General features: G+C 41.2%; 1 protein-coding gene across 5 annotated transcripts in view; it reads left to right on the forward strand.

Moving 5' to 3' along the window:
• Window positions 1–18,153, forward strand: part of LOC124110984 (collagen alpha-1(I) chain-like) — a 109,547-nt gene that overhangs the window by 71,750 nt on the left and 19,644 nt on the right. For all 5 annotated transcript variants that reach the window (XM_046470506.2, XM_046470509.2, XM_046470507.2 and 2 more), the window contains 14 exons: window positions 2,628–2,693; window positions 3,656–3,733; window positions 4,223–4,373; window positions 5,613–5,770; window positions 6,543–6,740; window positions 7,036–7,279; window positions 8,046–8,152; window positions 9,716–9,778; window positions 10,565–10,738; window positions 11,275–11,430; window positions 13,612–13,728; window positions 14,308–14,457; window positions 16,951–17,058; window positions 17,522–17,635. In XM_046470506.2, coding sequence (XP_046326462.2) covers window positions 2,628–2,693; window positions 3,656–3,733; window positions 4,223–4,373; window positions 5,613–5,770; window positions 6,543–6,740; window positions 7,036–7,279; window positions 8,046–8,152; window positions 9,716–9,778; window positions 10,565–10,738; window positions 11,275–11,430; window positions 13,612–13,728; window positions 14,308–14,457; window positions 16,951–17,058; window positions 17,522–17,635 — 1,884 coding nt within the window. The remainder of the gene's footprint in view (window positions 1–2,627; window positions 2,694–3,655; window positions 3,734–4,222; window positions 4,374–5,612; window positions 5,771–6,542; window positions 6,741–7,035; window positions 7,280–8,045; window positions 8,153–9,715; window positions 9,779–10,564; window positions 10,739–11,274; window positions 11,431–13,611; window positions 13,729–14,307; window positions 14,458–16,950; window positions 17,059–17,521; window positions 17,636–18,153) is intronic.

Raw genomic sequence — 18,153 nt, forward strand, 5'->3', positions numbered from 1 at the left:
TGAAGAGGAGGCCTTTCTTACACCTCTCATCCTACTGCATGCTCTGTGTGCCACACCTGTTAGTGAAGTGTTTGACATGCATCTGTCAGCACTCAGTAGGAGATACACATACTTGTCTACAGACATGTGATATACGAGATATTCAATACCTGGAGTGGTCAGTAGCCAATTGGGGTGATGCTCCATACTCCGCCATGGACGTATGATATATCAGGTGTACAATAATTGGTATGGTCAGTGGCCAATGTGGCGTATGATTGGATATATGATATATAACATATTTGACATCAGTGTTTGTTATGTCAACAAGGCATTTTACATGCCAGAACTTGGCTTACATGTGATATATCTGGTATTCATTGACACTGGTGGTCGCTGTGTAGTCTTTGTTTGATCTCTCTGACAAGATGTATATGTGATATACCAAATATTCAACGGTCAGTACTTGAGCCACATGCTTGACCGCCATGTGTCATGTTATCACATGGTCAGTTAACCGTTATGAGGCATCTGGATCCCATTCATTGACAGGTAGGAAGTAGAAACTATGATATACGTAGTAATATATCCTTGGTACCATATGCCCTGTTTTCACACTTGCTTGGCCACATGTTTGACCCCATTTTGAAAATTTGCTGATGCGACATAAAATGTTAACTCACTTACACTACTATCAAGTTCCAGTAGTTGCTTTAGTACTAGTTTGTTCTTAAAATTTTGACATCTTGGATATGAATGACTTTAACAACAGCATTAGACTGCTGTAATTACAACAGACAGGTCTCATTTTTATTGTGCTCTGAATCTTTGAACTAATGTGATGTGGATGTAATCCTAATATCATGTCAAACTCTGGTAATACTATTCTCATTACTCTTAAAAGCACATGGGTACAATGTGTGAAGACCATTTCTGGTGTCCCCCACTGTGATATTGCTGGAATATTTCTAAAAGTGGCGTAAAACTATACTCACCATCTCTGTGGCTTTTGGAAAATTGTAAATCTCTTTTCGATATTATTCTGAAAAACATGATGCATGACCCAAACATACTCCCACTTTATTAGAGTCCAACCTGTTTATTCATGATAATAATGGGGTGTCATATTATAGTGTATTTCCTGGATACCCAGGGCTACCTACTTGTGCTTCCTGTTCGTAAGAAGATACTGTCTCCTTGACTTCTATGGTTTGAAAAATACAAAGTCAGTCAAGTACTACAATGTGCCATTGTTTAGTTAACCATAGTCTGTTGATCTATACACTTGTGGACCCTTACTTGTCGTAACAGTCCACAGTTAATCTAGGATAAGGAGATGGTAATTTAATCCTTGCCATCTGACAAGTGGACATGCTCCAAAGAGAAAATAATCTTCAACTTGTCATCTTGTGCAGTTCTTATTACTGTTATTTTTTGCCTCCAGTGATCATTATGGGAATGAAATATGAATGATTTAAGATTACCATAAGTTGACATTTTAAAAAACGATTTTCACCTCTCATATTACAATTGATTCAGTAGTACATATGTTCATGGAAGGATTAAGGCCAATAGTTAAGTCAGCCAGTCAGCAGCTTCATGTTTACCCCTGAAGATTTGTGTGTATCTACTACATTATCACATGGGGGTTGTCGGGTAGCCTTGTGGTTAAGGTGTTTGCTTATCACGCCGAAGATTTATTTTTTGTCCAGTATGCATATGTTTTTCCTACCATTATGTATTCTCATACAAAATATTCATAAATACATATTAACATGTCAGGTTTAACAGACTTCAGTGATATGCTCTAAACTCCTGGGGCGGTCGGATAGCCTACTGGTTAAAGCGTAAAAGCATACTCACTCACTCACTCACTCACTCACTCACTCACTCACTCACTCACTCACTCACTCACTCACTCACTCACTCACTCACTCACTCACTCACTCACCCACTCACATGATCTACCAACAAAATGCAACATGAGCATGAACAGATTTTTTCAAACTCAGATGATATGGTTGTTTATGACAGACATACAGGTGGAATAAGCTATTCTACTGGTGGGTAACAACTGCCATGTACATAAATCATAGGTGACATCTTTATCAAGCATTGCTGCCATGTGTTGTGACGCATTGGTTATGTGGGTATTTTACAGGTGCTTCAATCACCTTTTGTTGCCTTCTGCTTGGTAGACACGGTTGATCTGGAAAAGACCCATTTCATCTTCTCAAAAGAAGTGAAGGATTACACGCTTATTTCATATTGCTAGAGTTTATCTGTCACGTGGCATGTGAAATAATCGGTGACCATCAACTTCTTTTGAGGTAGTATATGTTGCTGATAGTGTAGTTCGCTTGGAACTTACAACAGAACAATATGGCTTTTAATTTAGTTTCTCTTGAGTATCGTCTACTACAATAAACCATGATCTATCAACAAGTGGTATGCTATTCAGCCTTAGAAATTGGCACTAGTCCTATAGGCCTTGCCAAACTGCCCAGTAGTTAAGGTATCATAAAGAGTAGAAATTTGCCATTTTTAAGGGTTTTGCTATATGTATCATTATTAGGACTAGTGGATTAAAACTGTTAGTTTCTATCTCTGCTATGGAACTTGCCCTGATGTTTTCTCTTCTATTTCAGGGAGCCTTACAAGATGTTAAAATATATGGAAACCCAGCAGAGGCTGAAGATGACGAATGCAATTTTGTGAGTATGCCCTATTTACCATCCTGTAGATCAGTCGCCATGACAATTGTCTCCTCTATTCATCTACCTATCTGACACCCATGGGGATTGTGGTTGAGAATATAGGTCCCCAGCAACGTATGTTTGTTGTAAGAGACAGCTAAATGGATCAGGTGGTCAGACTCAGTGACGTGGATGATTGCATTTCATTGTCTCCCAATTGCGTGGATCAATGCTCAATCACTTGTTTGTCTGGTCCAGAGTCGATTATCTACAGACCACCATCTTATAACTTGAATATTTCACTGTGTGGCGTAAAACAAGAAAACAACCCACCTACCTTCAAATATTCAGTGTTGTTGCCCACCTGTGATGATCTGGGTTAGAATTGGTCTTCAGCAACCCATAATTGCCGTAAAAGGCGACTACTTTGCTTGTCGTAAGAGGCAACTTACGGGATCGGATGGTCAGGCTCACTGACTTGGTTGATGCTTGTCATTGTATCCCAATGTGTGGATTGATGCTCATAATGTCAATCACTGGATTGTCTGGTCCAGACATGATTAATTACAGACTGTTGTCATATAGCTTGAATACTGCTGAGTGCGGCATTAATCAACAAACAGTGTTGTTGTCAGCACATTTTTATCTTATCTATACACGTGTAGTATGTTTTGTTTATGTTGTACAAATGTTCATCTCTTGTGTCTTTTGAACCACTGAAGGGGCGGTCAGGTAGCCTAGTGGTTAAAGTGTTCGCTCGTCACGCCGAAGACCCGGGTTCGAGTCCCGACATGGGTACAATGTGTGAAGCCCATTTAAGGTGTCCCCCGCCGTGATATTGCTGGAATATTGCTAAAAGCGGCGTTAAACCATACTCACTCACTGAAACACTGAAATAACCATCTCTAGCAGATCCCTCTTGTGACAATTAAGTTCTTGGACATCAAGATATATGACTGTTTGTTTGGGTTTTATTTTAGGATTTTAGTGGCTCTGGATCAGGCTCTGATGAGACAAAGGGCGACATTGACATCGAAACTGGAACACCTAGCCCAATAGTGAGTTGTGATTTCCCACAAGGATACAGATATCATCACTAGTTATCCACTGGAATGTAAAATCTGAACATTCTATCAATATGCATTTAACATATAAACCACTTGATAACCCTCCAAAGCGAGGCGTTGCAATCAGCTGATTGTTAAATACTGTAGATCAATTTCAGTGCAATGATTAAGTCATGAAGTTTTCATGACTTGTTTCTAAGAATTGAAGAACACACGCCTTAATGTTATACCTATACTAAGCTTCTTTGAATTTCTTTGGTTAATCCATATCACATGACGAAACAATAAATTTTGATTCCCGACATGGGTACAATGTGTGAAGCCCATTTCTGGTGTCCCCCGTCATGATATTGCTGGAATATTGCTAAAAGCGGCGTTAAACCATACTCACTCACTCACTCTCACTCACTCACTCACTCACTCACTCACTCACTCACTAACTCTCAATCACTCACTGTAAACTCCTACCTCTTGTTTCAGCCCTCCCGACCTGATGAGACTAAGCCAGGTGATAAGGGCCAGAAGGGTGAGCCCGGCAATCCTGGAGTGAAGGGAGAAGCAGGGCCCCCAGGGCCTCCACCCATGATAACACCACCCCCACCAGACTTGAAAGGACTCACTGGTGTTAGAGGTGAGTACAGAGATGTCAATCTATCTGACTTAGTTTTTATCTGAAATAAGGCTGAAAAAAATAAGAGTCTTGGTTCTCAGGCACTGCCCGCATCATCATAAAGTCCGCCGCACAGTTATTTCCATTTTAAAAAAATCCAAAAATCCTAATACTTATGAACAATGTGATCCAGTATAGTACACAGTTACTTCCCTTGACATGCGCTCTGCTTTCTGCGCATCTGATTTTATGGTCATGCAGCAATAGGAATTTGTGTGCTTGTGTCTATAGGGAGGCCCTTTCCGAGGTTGATGGTCGACAACAAATTTAGATTTAATGTTGCACTAGCAATATTCCACCTATATGATAGAGGTTTGGAAAAAATTGAGTCTGGACCAAAAATCCAGTGATTGACATCATGAGCATCGATCTACACAGTTGGGATATGATGACATGTATATCAACCAAGTCAGTGAGCCTGACCACCTGGTCCTGTTAGTGGCCTCTTATGACAAGCATGGCTTGCTGAAGATAAATTCTAACCCGGATTTTCATGGGGAAGATTTGTTATGAATGCTTTGAAAATAGCTGGATTAGCCTCACCTCTTCTACTGAGTTGTCTTAATACTGCAATCATGCTGACTTCCAGAAGTCCTTGCATCTTTGAAGGCCCCATGGAGATTTGTGTTAGAATATGTTCTCCACCCACATATGTGACTTAATGCATCGGTGGTCATTGTCTCTGGCTGGTTTGGGGGCACGGGTGGCCAAGTCGTCAAAGGCGGCGCGATTCGCTGTGCAGAGTTACGTCCCTTGGGCACGCCAGAAACCTATGATTGTGGGTTCGAATCCCGGTTCTCCCCGATTATGTTTCTAGGTTTGTCAGCACCATACCCGTGCTCGTGGGTTTCACCGAAGTGGTAAACGTCTGAGACCTGCATCACTTCAGGCTTTCCTCCCACATTAAGCTGATACGCCGTGATATAACTGGAATACTGTTAAAAGCGGCGTTAAACCTAACTCACTCACTCACTCACTCACTCTGACTGGTTGATTGCGTGTCACCCTACCTTGATAGCGTGGATCCTTGCTCTTAATATCGATCAATGAATACTCTGGTCCAGACTTCAGATTATCATACAGTCATACAGCTAGAATATTGCTTGAATTTGGTATGAAACTATAAACAAACACACAAATATCTCTGAAAGAAAAATACCTGATGTTTTTCAAGTGCATCTCTGCATTTGTCTTGACCAGGTGACAAGGGTGATCGTGGCACTCCTGGACAGGTTGGGGAGCCTGGATTTCCTGGGCAGAAAGGACAGAAGGGAGATCAAGGCATTGGTGAGCCAGGACTACCTGGTGCAAGGGGTGAAGCTGGCCCAAGAGGAGAAAAGGGAGACCTGGGATCTCGGGTAATTTTTTTTAAAGATGTGATAAAACGTGTGTCGTCTACACAGGCAGGTACCAAGTAGGATGAGATGGTGATGTGAATGAAATCTTTTTGGACATACTGCTTATGTTGCATACTCCCCAGACAGCTGAGACCCGTGAAGATTCCTGGGTAGAATAGGTCTACAGCAACCTATGCTTGCCATAAAAGGTGACTCTGCTTGTCGTAAAAGGCGACTAACGGGATCGGGTGGTCAGGCTCACTGACTTGGTTGATGCATGTCATCGATCCCAATTGCGTGGATCGATGCTCATGATATTAATCACTGGATTGTCTGGTCCAGACTCGATTATTTACAGACCGCCGTCATATAGCTGGAATATTGCTGAGTGCGGCGTTAAACAACAAAGCAAGCAACCAACCCAGACAGCTGAGAATCCAATTGGACACTGAGCTGTTGACCAGGTTAATGTTGTTTGCTTTATACAAGAGTCTGTTTTGGGGAGTAAAATCTGTTACCAAAAAAAAGTTTGCATGAGTTTGGTTGATCCACATCACGTGACGAAACAATAAATTTCAATGCTGGTTTAACAGATGAAAACTGACCCAAAATGGTTTGGTCAAATCCTGTGACTTTCCTCATATTTACATGATCTTGCCATCAATATTGTCTTTGTCATACAAATAATACTCTTGGTGAAGTTCAGTTGTATAACAGGCCACTGTGATATGGCTGTAGAGAAGTTGCCCAACAGCTTTACCACCATTTTTATTGACTCCTTTTCTCCCGCTAGGGCCCGCCCGGTGTTGCCATGCAGGGCCCACCAGGCCCACCTGGACCCCCTGGCATCCCCGGGTCCATTGACGTCATCCCAGAACTGGAGCGTGGAGACAAAGGTGACCTGGGCCAGAAAGGACAAAAAGGAGAGTCAGGCAATGGTGAACCCGGAACACCTGGTACCCCTGGACTGAGGGGCCCTATGGGGCCCAGTGTAAGTAGCTGTGGGAAAATATATGTGTCATCATTATAAATTGTATACAAATGCAGCCACCCCCGCAAATAACGTAGCCTTAATAATTGCAATTTTGTCGCATATAACATTTTTGTTTCACATCAAACACTCCAAAAGTAATTTTTCAACAGTTGATGAATATATTATTGTAAGGACTATACCTTTTGAAAGCATTATGGTCTGGATTACCTCCCTCCCACGCCATGTGTTATAGGTAAGGCACTGTTCTTGTGATAACCACGATAGTTTACCTCTTACCACACACATGTTGCAGGGCCAGAGTGTGACAGGAGATAGAGGCCTTCCTGGGCTGCCTGGACCCCCGGGTCCACCCGGACATCCTGGACTTGGAGGGGTCAACATGATCGATGTTGATGGCACTGGATCTGGAGACATTGACGGCTTGCCGGGTCCACCTGGTCCCCCAGGACCTGTTGGACCCATGGGCCCCAGGGGTCTGCAGGGATTACAGGGCTTAATGGGACTTCAGGGCGTGCCAGGCGTGCCAGGATTACCAGGTTTGAATCATTCATGACATGCACCACTACCAGCTAGTGAACACAATTTGGAAACACAGCACCTGAAACATTAATTATCAGAACTCTCAATATTGTATATCAATTTGTGTCTGTGAAGGTATTCTTGCATCTTTAGTAAACTTTTTAGGATTTATGGTCCAAAGCAATGTTATTTGGAAGAAGGAATTCCCAACAAACTGTTCCGGGGTAGAATAGGTCTTCAGCAACCCATGCTTGCCGTAAAAGGCGACTATGCTGGTCGTAAAAGGCGACTAACGGGATCGGGTGGTCAGGCTCGCTGACTTGGTTGATGCATGTCATCGTTCCCAATTGCGTGGATCGATGCTCATGATATTAATCACTGGATTGTCTGGTTCAGACTCGATTATTTACAGACCGCCGTCATATAGCTGGAATATTGCTGAGTGAGGCGTTCAACAACAAACCAACCAACCAACCCAACAAACTGAAGGAGATAAATTAAAAAAAACAATTGAAACTCACAAATCACTATTAATGCCAGGTCAATATTTTGATTTCTGGCAGCAGCTGATAGGTTCCAAAGTAGACACAGTTTATGGATAACAACTTCTTTAATTACTGTAAAGGTGACGTTTTGGTATAGATCCTTATCTGGTCATCCGTCAACTTCTAAGTAATGACTATCAAACAATTCAGTTGATGGGTTCCATTGGTTGTGGTTTCAAACCCCAGTGTTTGATACTCACTGTGTTTCACTGGTCACCATGCTGTCCTACTTACCCAGGTAAACCAGGAGCATTTGGCGCAGGCAATGCCACAGGAATCCCTGGACAACCCGGTCGACCAGGACGAGATGGAGTCCCAGGGGCTATCGGAACACCAGGCATGCCTGTGAGTTAACTCCCTTTGTTCAACTCTCACACTGTAAAATAAACATTCTAATGGGGTTATGATATATGATGATAATTTAAAACACATAATGACAAGATATGTGAGCATGTATTTACAACTTCAGACGGATATATACTTTTAATGGATTCAATATCATTATGTTACAGAATATATGAATATTCGTACACGGATATTTGATGATTTCTATGTTTGCACATGGCCACATGTCCTAATAGTGATTTTGTACTATTTTGCCACAGAATGGAACAGGTAACTTCAAATTGATATTGTTTTTTAAATTTCTTGGGCACTTGTTCTTTTATATTTCTGTTTCACTTTTAAGTTGCTATTGTCCCGCCATTTTCATACATGTTTTTGGGTTATTTTGTTGTCTTGATCCATACTTGGAAGTTTTGATATTGGTGTGTTGAACTGTTGTATTACCTTGCACAACCTTTCCACTTGCTCAAATTGGCGTTCAGCGACCCATGCTTCTTGTAAGAGACCACTATGCTTGTCATAGGAGGTGACTAATGTGATCAGGTGGTCAGGCTCACTGACTTGGGTTGATGCATTTCATTGTATCCCCATTGTGTAGATCGATGCTTATGATCTCAATCACTGGATTGTCTGGTCCAGACTCGATATATTTTTAGACTGCAGTCATGTAGCTGGAATATCGCTGAGTGTGGTGTTAACAACAAATGGCTCATGGTGATTGGAAACTTTGTTATAGTACAGTGCAGTGTTAAACGATCTGTCGCCTATGTTAATCATTTGTCTGTTGTAAAAGAAGTTAACAATAAATTAAATTTGCTTTGCATCAGGGATATAATAGGCACCAATAATCCTTGCAGTATCAGCCACTACTTTGTGACAGCTGCAAAGCTGGAAAAATAACAATCTTGGTTCTCAGGCACCGCCCACATCATTATAAACTTTGCCACACATTTCGTTTTTATTTCCACTTTTATTTACTCATAAAGGAATGCATTTATGTAGGGAGCCCTCCCCACCCCCGCTAAAAAAAAACATTAAGAAAAAATAAAGGACACGGCCCGCCCGCACTATATATTAAAAAAAAAACCCAACCAATTCTTCTTTTTTTTAAGCCTAATGTTGCTCACTGTCATATCCCTTACTAGTGCTGAAGGAAGTTCAGGAAAATCAGGCCCTATCTGACAGATAAGCTTGTTGATCTGTACGACTAAAAAAGGTTTTGGACTTCCCGATTCTATAGTTTATCTGTCATACCATACCCTGAAAGATTAACTATAGTAATATGAAAGAATCGGGTGGTCCTTAACATTTTTTGAGTAGTATACTTTATGGGTTGAAGATTTCTGTAATTTCAAGTTCGACACTTTTATTCTTCCTAATATGATCTATGATTGATCTCTAAGCATGTGAAGATCACTAATCTTTGGCAATCAGTTCACCGAAGTGAACAGCTGCAGTGCATGTGTTTGAGTCGACTTGGTTAAGTGGCGAATAAAAATAGAGTTAATTCAAAATGGGTTCTTCCATTACGTGTGTTAAGTACTATATACCTTTTTTTTCAAGGGTATTCCCGGACAGCCAGGTGAGCCAGGACCGGCTGGTCGCCTAGGACCCAAAGGAGACCGAGTAAGTGTGTTCATATTCAAGACAAAAACCAGATCTTGATATTAACAACTGCCATTGAGAAACGTGTAGTGGTATGAGTCAGATGTGAATGTTCTGTTCATAAAGTCCTGTACATTAAGGTTTTTCATAAATGACTCTCCTGTCAGGATCTGGGTCTTAACTGGTCCCCAGTTCCCACGGCTTGGATTGTTGAATGTCCCTGACGGGATTTGATAAAGCTGCTGGGATTTTTCTAGACATGCTCAGAGGCTGATATCTGGACCCAAGTCTGCAGCAAATGTCAGTAAAACTTTCCCAGTAAATGTATAAAATCAGTTTCGTAACATAGAGGTGACCTGTATTTCACTGACCAATACGAGGGAGAAGAAATCCCCATTTTGATCAAAATAGCAACACTATTAAAAAAGTAATATGAAAGTCTGGTGGTCCTTAACATCTTTTGAGTGACATATTAAACAATTTTAGAATCGTAGATACATTACTGATGTAACAATATTCACTTAATCATAGTGTATGGTGCAAAATATATCCATCTTTGAATACCCGTCCTCTTCTATGTCTAACCAAGGGCGGATCCAGCATTTTTCAAAGGGAGGGGTCCAAAATACCAAAACCCTCGCTCAGTGGGGGTGGATTGTCTACAGTATACTCCATCTCTCAGTGGGAGGAGGTGGGTGGACATTGTCTACAACAAACTACAGTTGTTTTTCAAAAGGTGGGGGGCCCCCTGGATCTACCTATGCTTACATATCTGGCCCCTGTTGAGTGTTTGTTGTACTGTTACAGGGTCTGGAGGGTATTCCTGGTGAGGAAGGTCTGCCAGGCCCCAAGGGAGAGTCTGGAAATGATGGCAGCAGAGGGTTACAAGGCACTCAAGGTTACCGGGGACTGATGGGTCCCCCAGGACCTCCAGGACCCCCTGGGATTCCTGGCAGAGGAGGCTTCTTCGGAAGTGGCGAGGTACAGATAACTATTTATCACCCTTAGGGTTCATAAAAATGGTATGTGCACTTGCGCAAATATCGTTTCACGCACACCAGTGTATTGTTCACGACATCTCTACGGCATTCAAACCTTGTTGTGACTTACAGTCGGAAGGATGTCACACTTGAAACGTTGTCATAGCTGAAGATTGTTGATGTCAGTTGACAATTGTGGTTTTCTAAGATAGCAGTCGTGTTGGGTGCATTTTTTTAAAGGGGAGCTCAATTTGGTTAAGAACATAGAAACTTGTGTAAGAATGCATGTATTAACCTCGCTCTTTCTTGAGAAATACAAGAATGCTGACACTTTTTTCGTAAAATCCGTATGACACACATGCGAGTATATTAATCTCTAAAGATGTTTGTGTAGAATTATACATGTTATATCTTTCTACATGACAGGTTTGTTTAAAAAATTCATAATCCATCAGAAATAGGTGTCCATGCATGATTTCCATAAGAGATTTGTACTACTGAGAATGTTATTTTGACTAAAATGAATTGTTGTCTCAGACCTCGGGAGATGGTGAGTTGGGCGAGCCAGGTATCCAAGGACCCCGAGGGTTACCAGGTCCACGAGGGACTGATGGCCTGCCAGGTCAAATAGGACCAGAAGGACCCAAGGGAGAAAGAGGATACCAAGGTGTTTCTGGACCCAAGGGAGAACGAGTGAGTATAGTAAAATGGTAAAGAGCATGTGCCTTGCCTAATGCACCAACTGCTAGTTGTAGCTTTGCTGTGAAGAAGACACTGTGGTATTTTTCAGTCTCACCAGTGGGCATAGACTAAAATCTAGTCTCTGAAATGAACATATCGTACATAAAAAAACAGTTGTTTAGTTATCTTAATAAAAATATAATAAAAAGGAGCCCAGTGACTCTCTTCATTTTCAGATACTGCAGTGATCTAGACTTGCCAAACATTATAGACTTGCATGGGCTGTATTTGATATATATTTGTATCAGGGTCTGTAAGACAGACTACAGTGGGCACAGCACTGCAATGACTGTTGAGCAGACCCCTTTTGCTTGAGGATCTCTTACTCTCATTAGGGGAATCCCCATCAGAAGGGTCTTCACAAACAGCTTTTATTTAGAGCGGTGGTCCTTCTTGACTTCCCAGGCTGGGATAATCACATTGTACCTGTGTGCAAAATAGCCACCTGCCGGCTAGCCTGTAGCTAGCAAAAGTTTGATTGGGTTAAAGATTTTGAAATGTCCCTTACCGACTGGCAACTGGAATTTCAACTGTGATTTTTGTATGTACACTTCTTAGTTGATCAAAATTTAAACAAAAGGTCTCTCTTTCTGTAGAACAGTACAACCATCAAAATGAAAAAATAAAATATCCATAACAAATCGAGGTAGCAAGATCAGACAACTTTCATGTTTGACTCATGATTTGCAACTTTGGTTTCCTTTATTGATACCTTCGCAGAATATAATTTCTGGAAAAATAAACTGTCACATTTTTAAAGAAATGTCCTTGCTCTACAACAGTATAAGGATCTATACCGAAACGTTGCCTTTGCAGTATTAAAGAAGTTGTTATCCATAAATTTTTACTCTGTCACATATTTAGGCAAGTGAAATTTAAAACTGGCGAGTACCGTATATGGCTGTGTATAAGGCGAGTTTTTCGTACCACGAATTAGGGGGCTTTCGAGGGGGTATCGTCTTAAACACGGGCTTTCGAGGGGGTATCGTTTTGAACTCAGGCTTTCGAGGGGGTATTGTTTTAAACACAGGGTTGAACAGTTTTGATGTCCCCGTCTCCCCACCCCCCCCAACGTAACACCGGAAATACCATGTCAGCAAATCTGTAATGAAGTACAGAAACTAATCATGTAATTACACTGTCTGGTCATAAAAAACAGTTCATTATATATCTGGACTTACCTTTGTAATCTATTTTATTAATTTTATTCAAAATTTCGTGCAATATTGTTTATTTTCTATTTGGCAAAATTGTATGTGAAGTGCTAGGAAGATTGCACAACTCACAGCAACCACAGTCATATTACCACTATTGATGCCTTGAAACGAACTTTAGTGGATAGAGAATGGATATATATATCATTAATGCCACACTTTGACTGGCTGAAAGTCATATTTGTTGCAGTTTGACTATTATTTGTCAACATAAAGTTTTCACTGTCACGAGCGCGGAAGCATCGACGGTGATTGGTCAAATTGTTCCATACGAAAAAAATATCCAGCAATAGCGATCAGCTGTACCAAAGTGCTACGCTTATGGTTATTAATTTATATCAAATATGAATAGTAAAATATATAACATGATATTGGAATAAATTATTCCCAACAAAATGATAGTTTCAGATACATTTCTTTCGATTATTGTATCAAAATTCTTGAAAGTTATATTATTGGGTAATTATTAAGCAAATCATCGGTAGATTCCAAGAAATGTGTGTACAGCTGATTGCTACTTCCTGCTTAGTTTACGAGAAAATACAAACGGTCATCTTAATCTCTGCATATAAAACAATGCCTATCAGAACAGGAATTACAATTGAAAGGGTAAATGACAAAGTTTAATTGGTACGATCTGTTTGTTTTCCTGAATTCGCTGAAGGGATACGATGTAATTTTTTCTCCGGAAGACAAACACGTTTTTATTGCAAATGTAGGGATTGTGTATGCGCTGGTGATGTGCTTCATTCCGATTCGCTTTATAGACAAGGTATATAAATCAGCATCGATTTTTAAAGTCCTTACAGGGGGGTGGTCTTATACGTGGGGTCACATTATAGATGGCGATATACGGTAACTTTTAAGTTAGCAATATGTTGTGACTATTTCACACACTGCATTGTTGTTCCATCTCTAGGGCTTCCAAGGAGATGATGGCCTACCGGGACCTCGCGGAGAGGTCGGAACACCTGGTAGTCCTGGAGTTGAAGGTTCTGCAGGAGAGCCTGGACAGCCCGGTCAACCTGGCATTAACGTATGTAGATGTGTTTCATGTTCCTCAAAGCATGTTGTCCAAATGTTAACATTTTGCATGACTATAAGTTATGGACATAAAATTCATCATGGTGACATAAGAATACAAAATCTTCATTCCACGATCCCGATTACCAGCTGGTTATTGACAGAATGAGAGTTAAGTAGTGTGTGGGTTGTGAGGCCATTTTGTAAGGATAGCAAGTCCTGCATGATTAGCAATGTGGGAGATATTGCAGACTGGAATATGGACTGTTACAGTTCCTTCTCCAGGTGTTGGTCATGCGTCAATACTTCAGTAAGTGGGTTAGTCTAGTTACCATCATATCAGTGGTCTCAAGAGAAAATGTCCAGTTGGGAATTGTTCAACCAGAGCCCTGACAAAAAAGTATTTAGGTTCACTATGAAATTGTCTGGTCATGCAGGACACTAAAGGTAGCGTTGTTTTGAGGGATCACTGTACTCACTGCAGTGATCGAATGTAACAAGTTTATTCTTGCTCTCTGAGCACAGCACCTCAAGGATACTCTGTTTCTGTAATTTACCAAGTCAACACCTTTCATGTTTTGTCTTGCAACAGGGCAGAGATGGAATTCCTGGAGGGGGTGACCCTGGCCCTGTTGGACCTACAGGACCTCCTGGACCCCCTGGACCTCCCGGACTACCTGGAAGATCAACCGCTGTTGGCTCCGGAGGATCCGGATCAGATGGTGACATTGTTATACAGAGGGTGAGAGCTTTGTTTGGAAGTTAAAATAATGGTACAGCTATCCATGCAGCACAAGGAAATCCATGGAATAGTTAAACAGGGTTGGAAGGGTCATCAGATCTTTCCTGGGTATTTTGTGCAGAGAGTCATTTACTTGACTTGAAGGTGCACGATTGATTGCTTGTGCAGGCGTGGTAGACGTCTTGGCCAGCAATATATTTTGAAAGGAAATAGAAAACAGAGTACCGGTAAGGTGTAACCAGTGAACTAATATATACTTAACTTTGGATAGGGATAATCAGGGGTGCGTTGCAAAGGGCCAGTTGCCTGCAAGTGATGTACAGCGAATCGCCTTACAACAATGGCTAACTTTCAGCTGCTTGGTAGTGAAACAATCACTGGCTAAGGTCGCTTCGTTCTCAAACCAAAATGGCAGCTGACTTTGACAACGGAACAAGAAATTCTGGCGAAACCGCATTATCAGTGGTTCATATTGGGAAAGGGAGGTCACTCTAATTTCAAACGGGAGCTATCTCCGTTGTTTTCGTATTTGCGAGAAATGGCGTCACCCACGCTGCACGTTGTTGGTCCAGCTATTTAATGCCCAGCTTATCCCTAAGGTAAAACGTAAGGTAATTAAATGTTTGAATGCATTATATATTTATGTTTCCATCAGTACATCTTCTAAGATTGGTTTAGTGGTGATAACCATTTTCTAAAATGTGGGCCCACATTTTTCCCGTCATCTATGGTGATCGAAACAAGTGGGCCCACATTTGTATTTCGCCTAGCTTCGTTAGGTTGTTTCGTTAGTTCTGATAATCAATCCCTAAATGTGGGCAGACGTTCTTCCGTCATATTGATTGCAACAGGAGGGACCACATTTATTAATCGCGAAATTCTACTTAAATATTGATAATCATTTTCTCAAATGTGGGCCCACAATGTTCCCGTCATATATGGTGATCGAAACAAGTGGGCCCACATTTGTATATCGCCTAGTGGGTAGACGTTCTTCCGTCATAGTGATTGCAAAAGGAGGGACCACATTAAAAAATCGCTAGCTTCATTAGCTTTGCTTACTTATAACCATTTTCTAAAATGTGGGCCCACATTGTTCCCGTCTTATAGTGATCGAAACAGGTGGGCCCACATTTTTAAATCGCTGGGTTTCATGAGGTTGACGAAGTCATTTAGGCTATTGGGCTCACGTTTGTCATTATGTGACATTTTATATTATTCATATTTTGTAATATTGATGGGAAATATCTTTATAAATCATTTCGTGTGACATTAATTCCATAAAAGGCACAAAAGTCTTTGAAGTTTGAATAACTGCGTCATAGCTGACCACACTAGTTTTACAAAAATAGCTACCAAGCAAGAAACTTAAATCTACTTCAAATTAAAATTACAGAGGCAATACCACTCATTCTACCTTTTCCAGTATAACACACCAATCTAATCATAAGTGTTGGTGGCGATATAAGCCTGAACATATGTCTACACTTGAATTGATCTCGGACATGATACAAGCCTCAGACGTTTCCGAGAACTTGTTCCATAAAAGGAATAGGCCTAACTCATGAATATTAATAACCCCACGACCTAGTTTGGCGATGTTCGTAGAAGTGAATTCTGCTCTGTTGCCATCTTATTTGTACATTTTAATCCAATTATAAGTCATAATACTTATTTTAAATAGACAAATTAGGAGTTCGTTATGCGGGTTTGTTTACGTAGTATATATTCTCAACAACAAGTGCGCTTAGTTTCGAATGTGGGCCCACCTCGAACTTTCGATTAGGCAAACGGAGTTAGCTCCCTTCTCGAACCACCGATAATGCGGTTTCGCCGAAATTCTTGACTGGATCAACGAGGAAATGAGCAAAGGCAGTTAACACCCCATCATCCTCAGTCTGCTCCACATCTTCAAAGTAGTCAAATTTCATCAGCTTGTCATCGAGCCTCTTCTATTTCGTTCTTCATTACGTCAAGGCAACCAAGCGGTAGTTGTGCCGCCATTTTGGAAGAGTGCACAAACGCTTAAAACTGTTGCAGACCCCGGGATGAGCAATTAATTTGCTTTCTCTAACCGATTCGTGGCTTGCAACGTGCCCTGATATGTTGTTCTATTTGACTGACTGACTGACTGAGTATGGTTGTACGCCGCTTTTAGCAATATTCCAGCAATATCACGGCGGGGGCACCAGAAATGGGCTTCACACATTGTACCCATGTCGGGAATCGAACCCGGGTCTTCGGCGTGACAAGCGAACGCTTTAACCACTAGGCTACCCGACCGCCCCGTTCTATTTTGTGTATCAGGGAAAGATATGAATATCCTTGTTGTATATGCACATTTTGTTTTGAAACTCTTTGATCTGACACTATTATTAATATGTACATGAATTTACCAATTTAATAATAAGTTTGAATGGCTTCCTTTAAATGCCATATACACTTTGTAAAGCTGAAATTACCCAATATGGAATGTTTCTGGTTTTGTTCCAGGGAGAGGCAGGTATACCAGGCCGAGATGGTTTCCCCGGTCGCCCTGGTCCTGTTGGTCCAGCTGGCATTTCTGGTGAACGAGGAGAATCTGGTCTGAATGGTCTTCCTGTGAGTATGTTCACATCAGCAGAAAATGTAGAGAAAGAAATACCATAAAAATCTCATTGCCCCATCGTAAAAGTTGACTGATATGAATTGGGTGGTCAGACTCAGTGATTAGGTTAATTACGTGTCACCATGACCCAAATAGTTTCTGTCACTGGTTGGCCTGGATTCTATTTACTGGCAACCATGATATTGCTGGAATATTTCTGATTGTGGCATATGATAACATTCATTCACTGACTCAGAAGCAAGTTGAACATAAAAGTAATAGCAATACTGTTTGTATCATTTTATTACCATATTTTGAAAAACAGTGAGAAACAAATCCAGCTGAACCTCACTAACATGAACTACTTACTCACTGACATGAAAAGGATACAAATAATGAAGTAATATCCTTGTTAAGTGGCTGAATCTTTGTAAATGTTTGTATTTGTTGTTCATGAAGTATGTTGCTGTGCTCCAGGGTCAGAAGGGAGATCTGGGACCTGTTGGACCCCCCGGGCCTCCTGGTCAACCCACCCGTCTACCCCCTGGAAATATCTTTGGGTCAGGATCTGGAGCTGAAGGCGGAGTCAGGGTCAGTATGGCACCAACATGTCTCTTTGTTACTTTTGAAACCAGATATGCGATCAACATTTCACATCGGTGGTCATCTCCACTTATATTTAATATGAAAGGACCGCCTCACGTGGTCTAGTGGTCCGCCCAGAGAACGGAAGGTCCGGGGTTTGATCCCCGGCTGCGTTATACCAAAAGATGTTAAGAGATGGTGCTTGTTGTTACCCTGTCTTGCGCTTGGCATTAAGAAGCTAAAACAAGGACTGGTCGGCTCGAAGTCAGTATACTGTGTCTGAGTGGGGTATTCATTTTAAACTGCGGCATGGTATCTCAGTGGGCTAGTACTATGAATCTGGATCAGTCCAGACTAGTACATGAAGCCACACATACACTTGCATTCAAATTGCTATATAAGTGCAATAATCTTGGACGTGATGTTAAACCCCATTTCACATCATCTTTGATGTGGAAGGATATTGTGAACATTGTGTTAAACGGTTGTAATCTTGTTGACTCCTTCTTTTCTGACCTTATTAT

The sequence above is a fragment of the Haliotis rufescens genome, unplaced genomic scaffold, assembly GCF_023055435.1.
Source record: "Haliotis rufescens isolate VD_foot unplaced genomic scaffold, xgHalRufe1.0.p SCAF_4, whole genome shotgun sequence".
In the NCBI taxonomy this organism is placed as follows: Eukaryota; Metazoa; Mollusca; class Gastropoda; order Lepetellida; family Haliotidae; genus Haliotis; species Haliotis rufescens.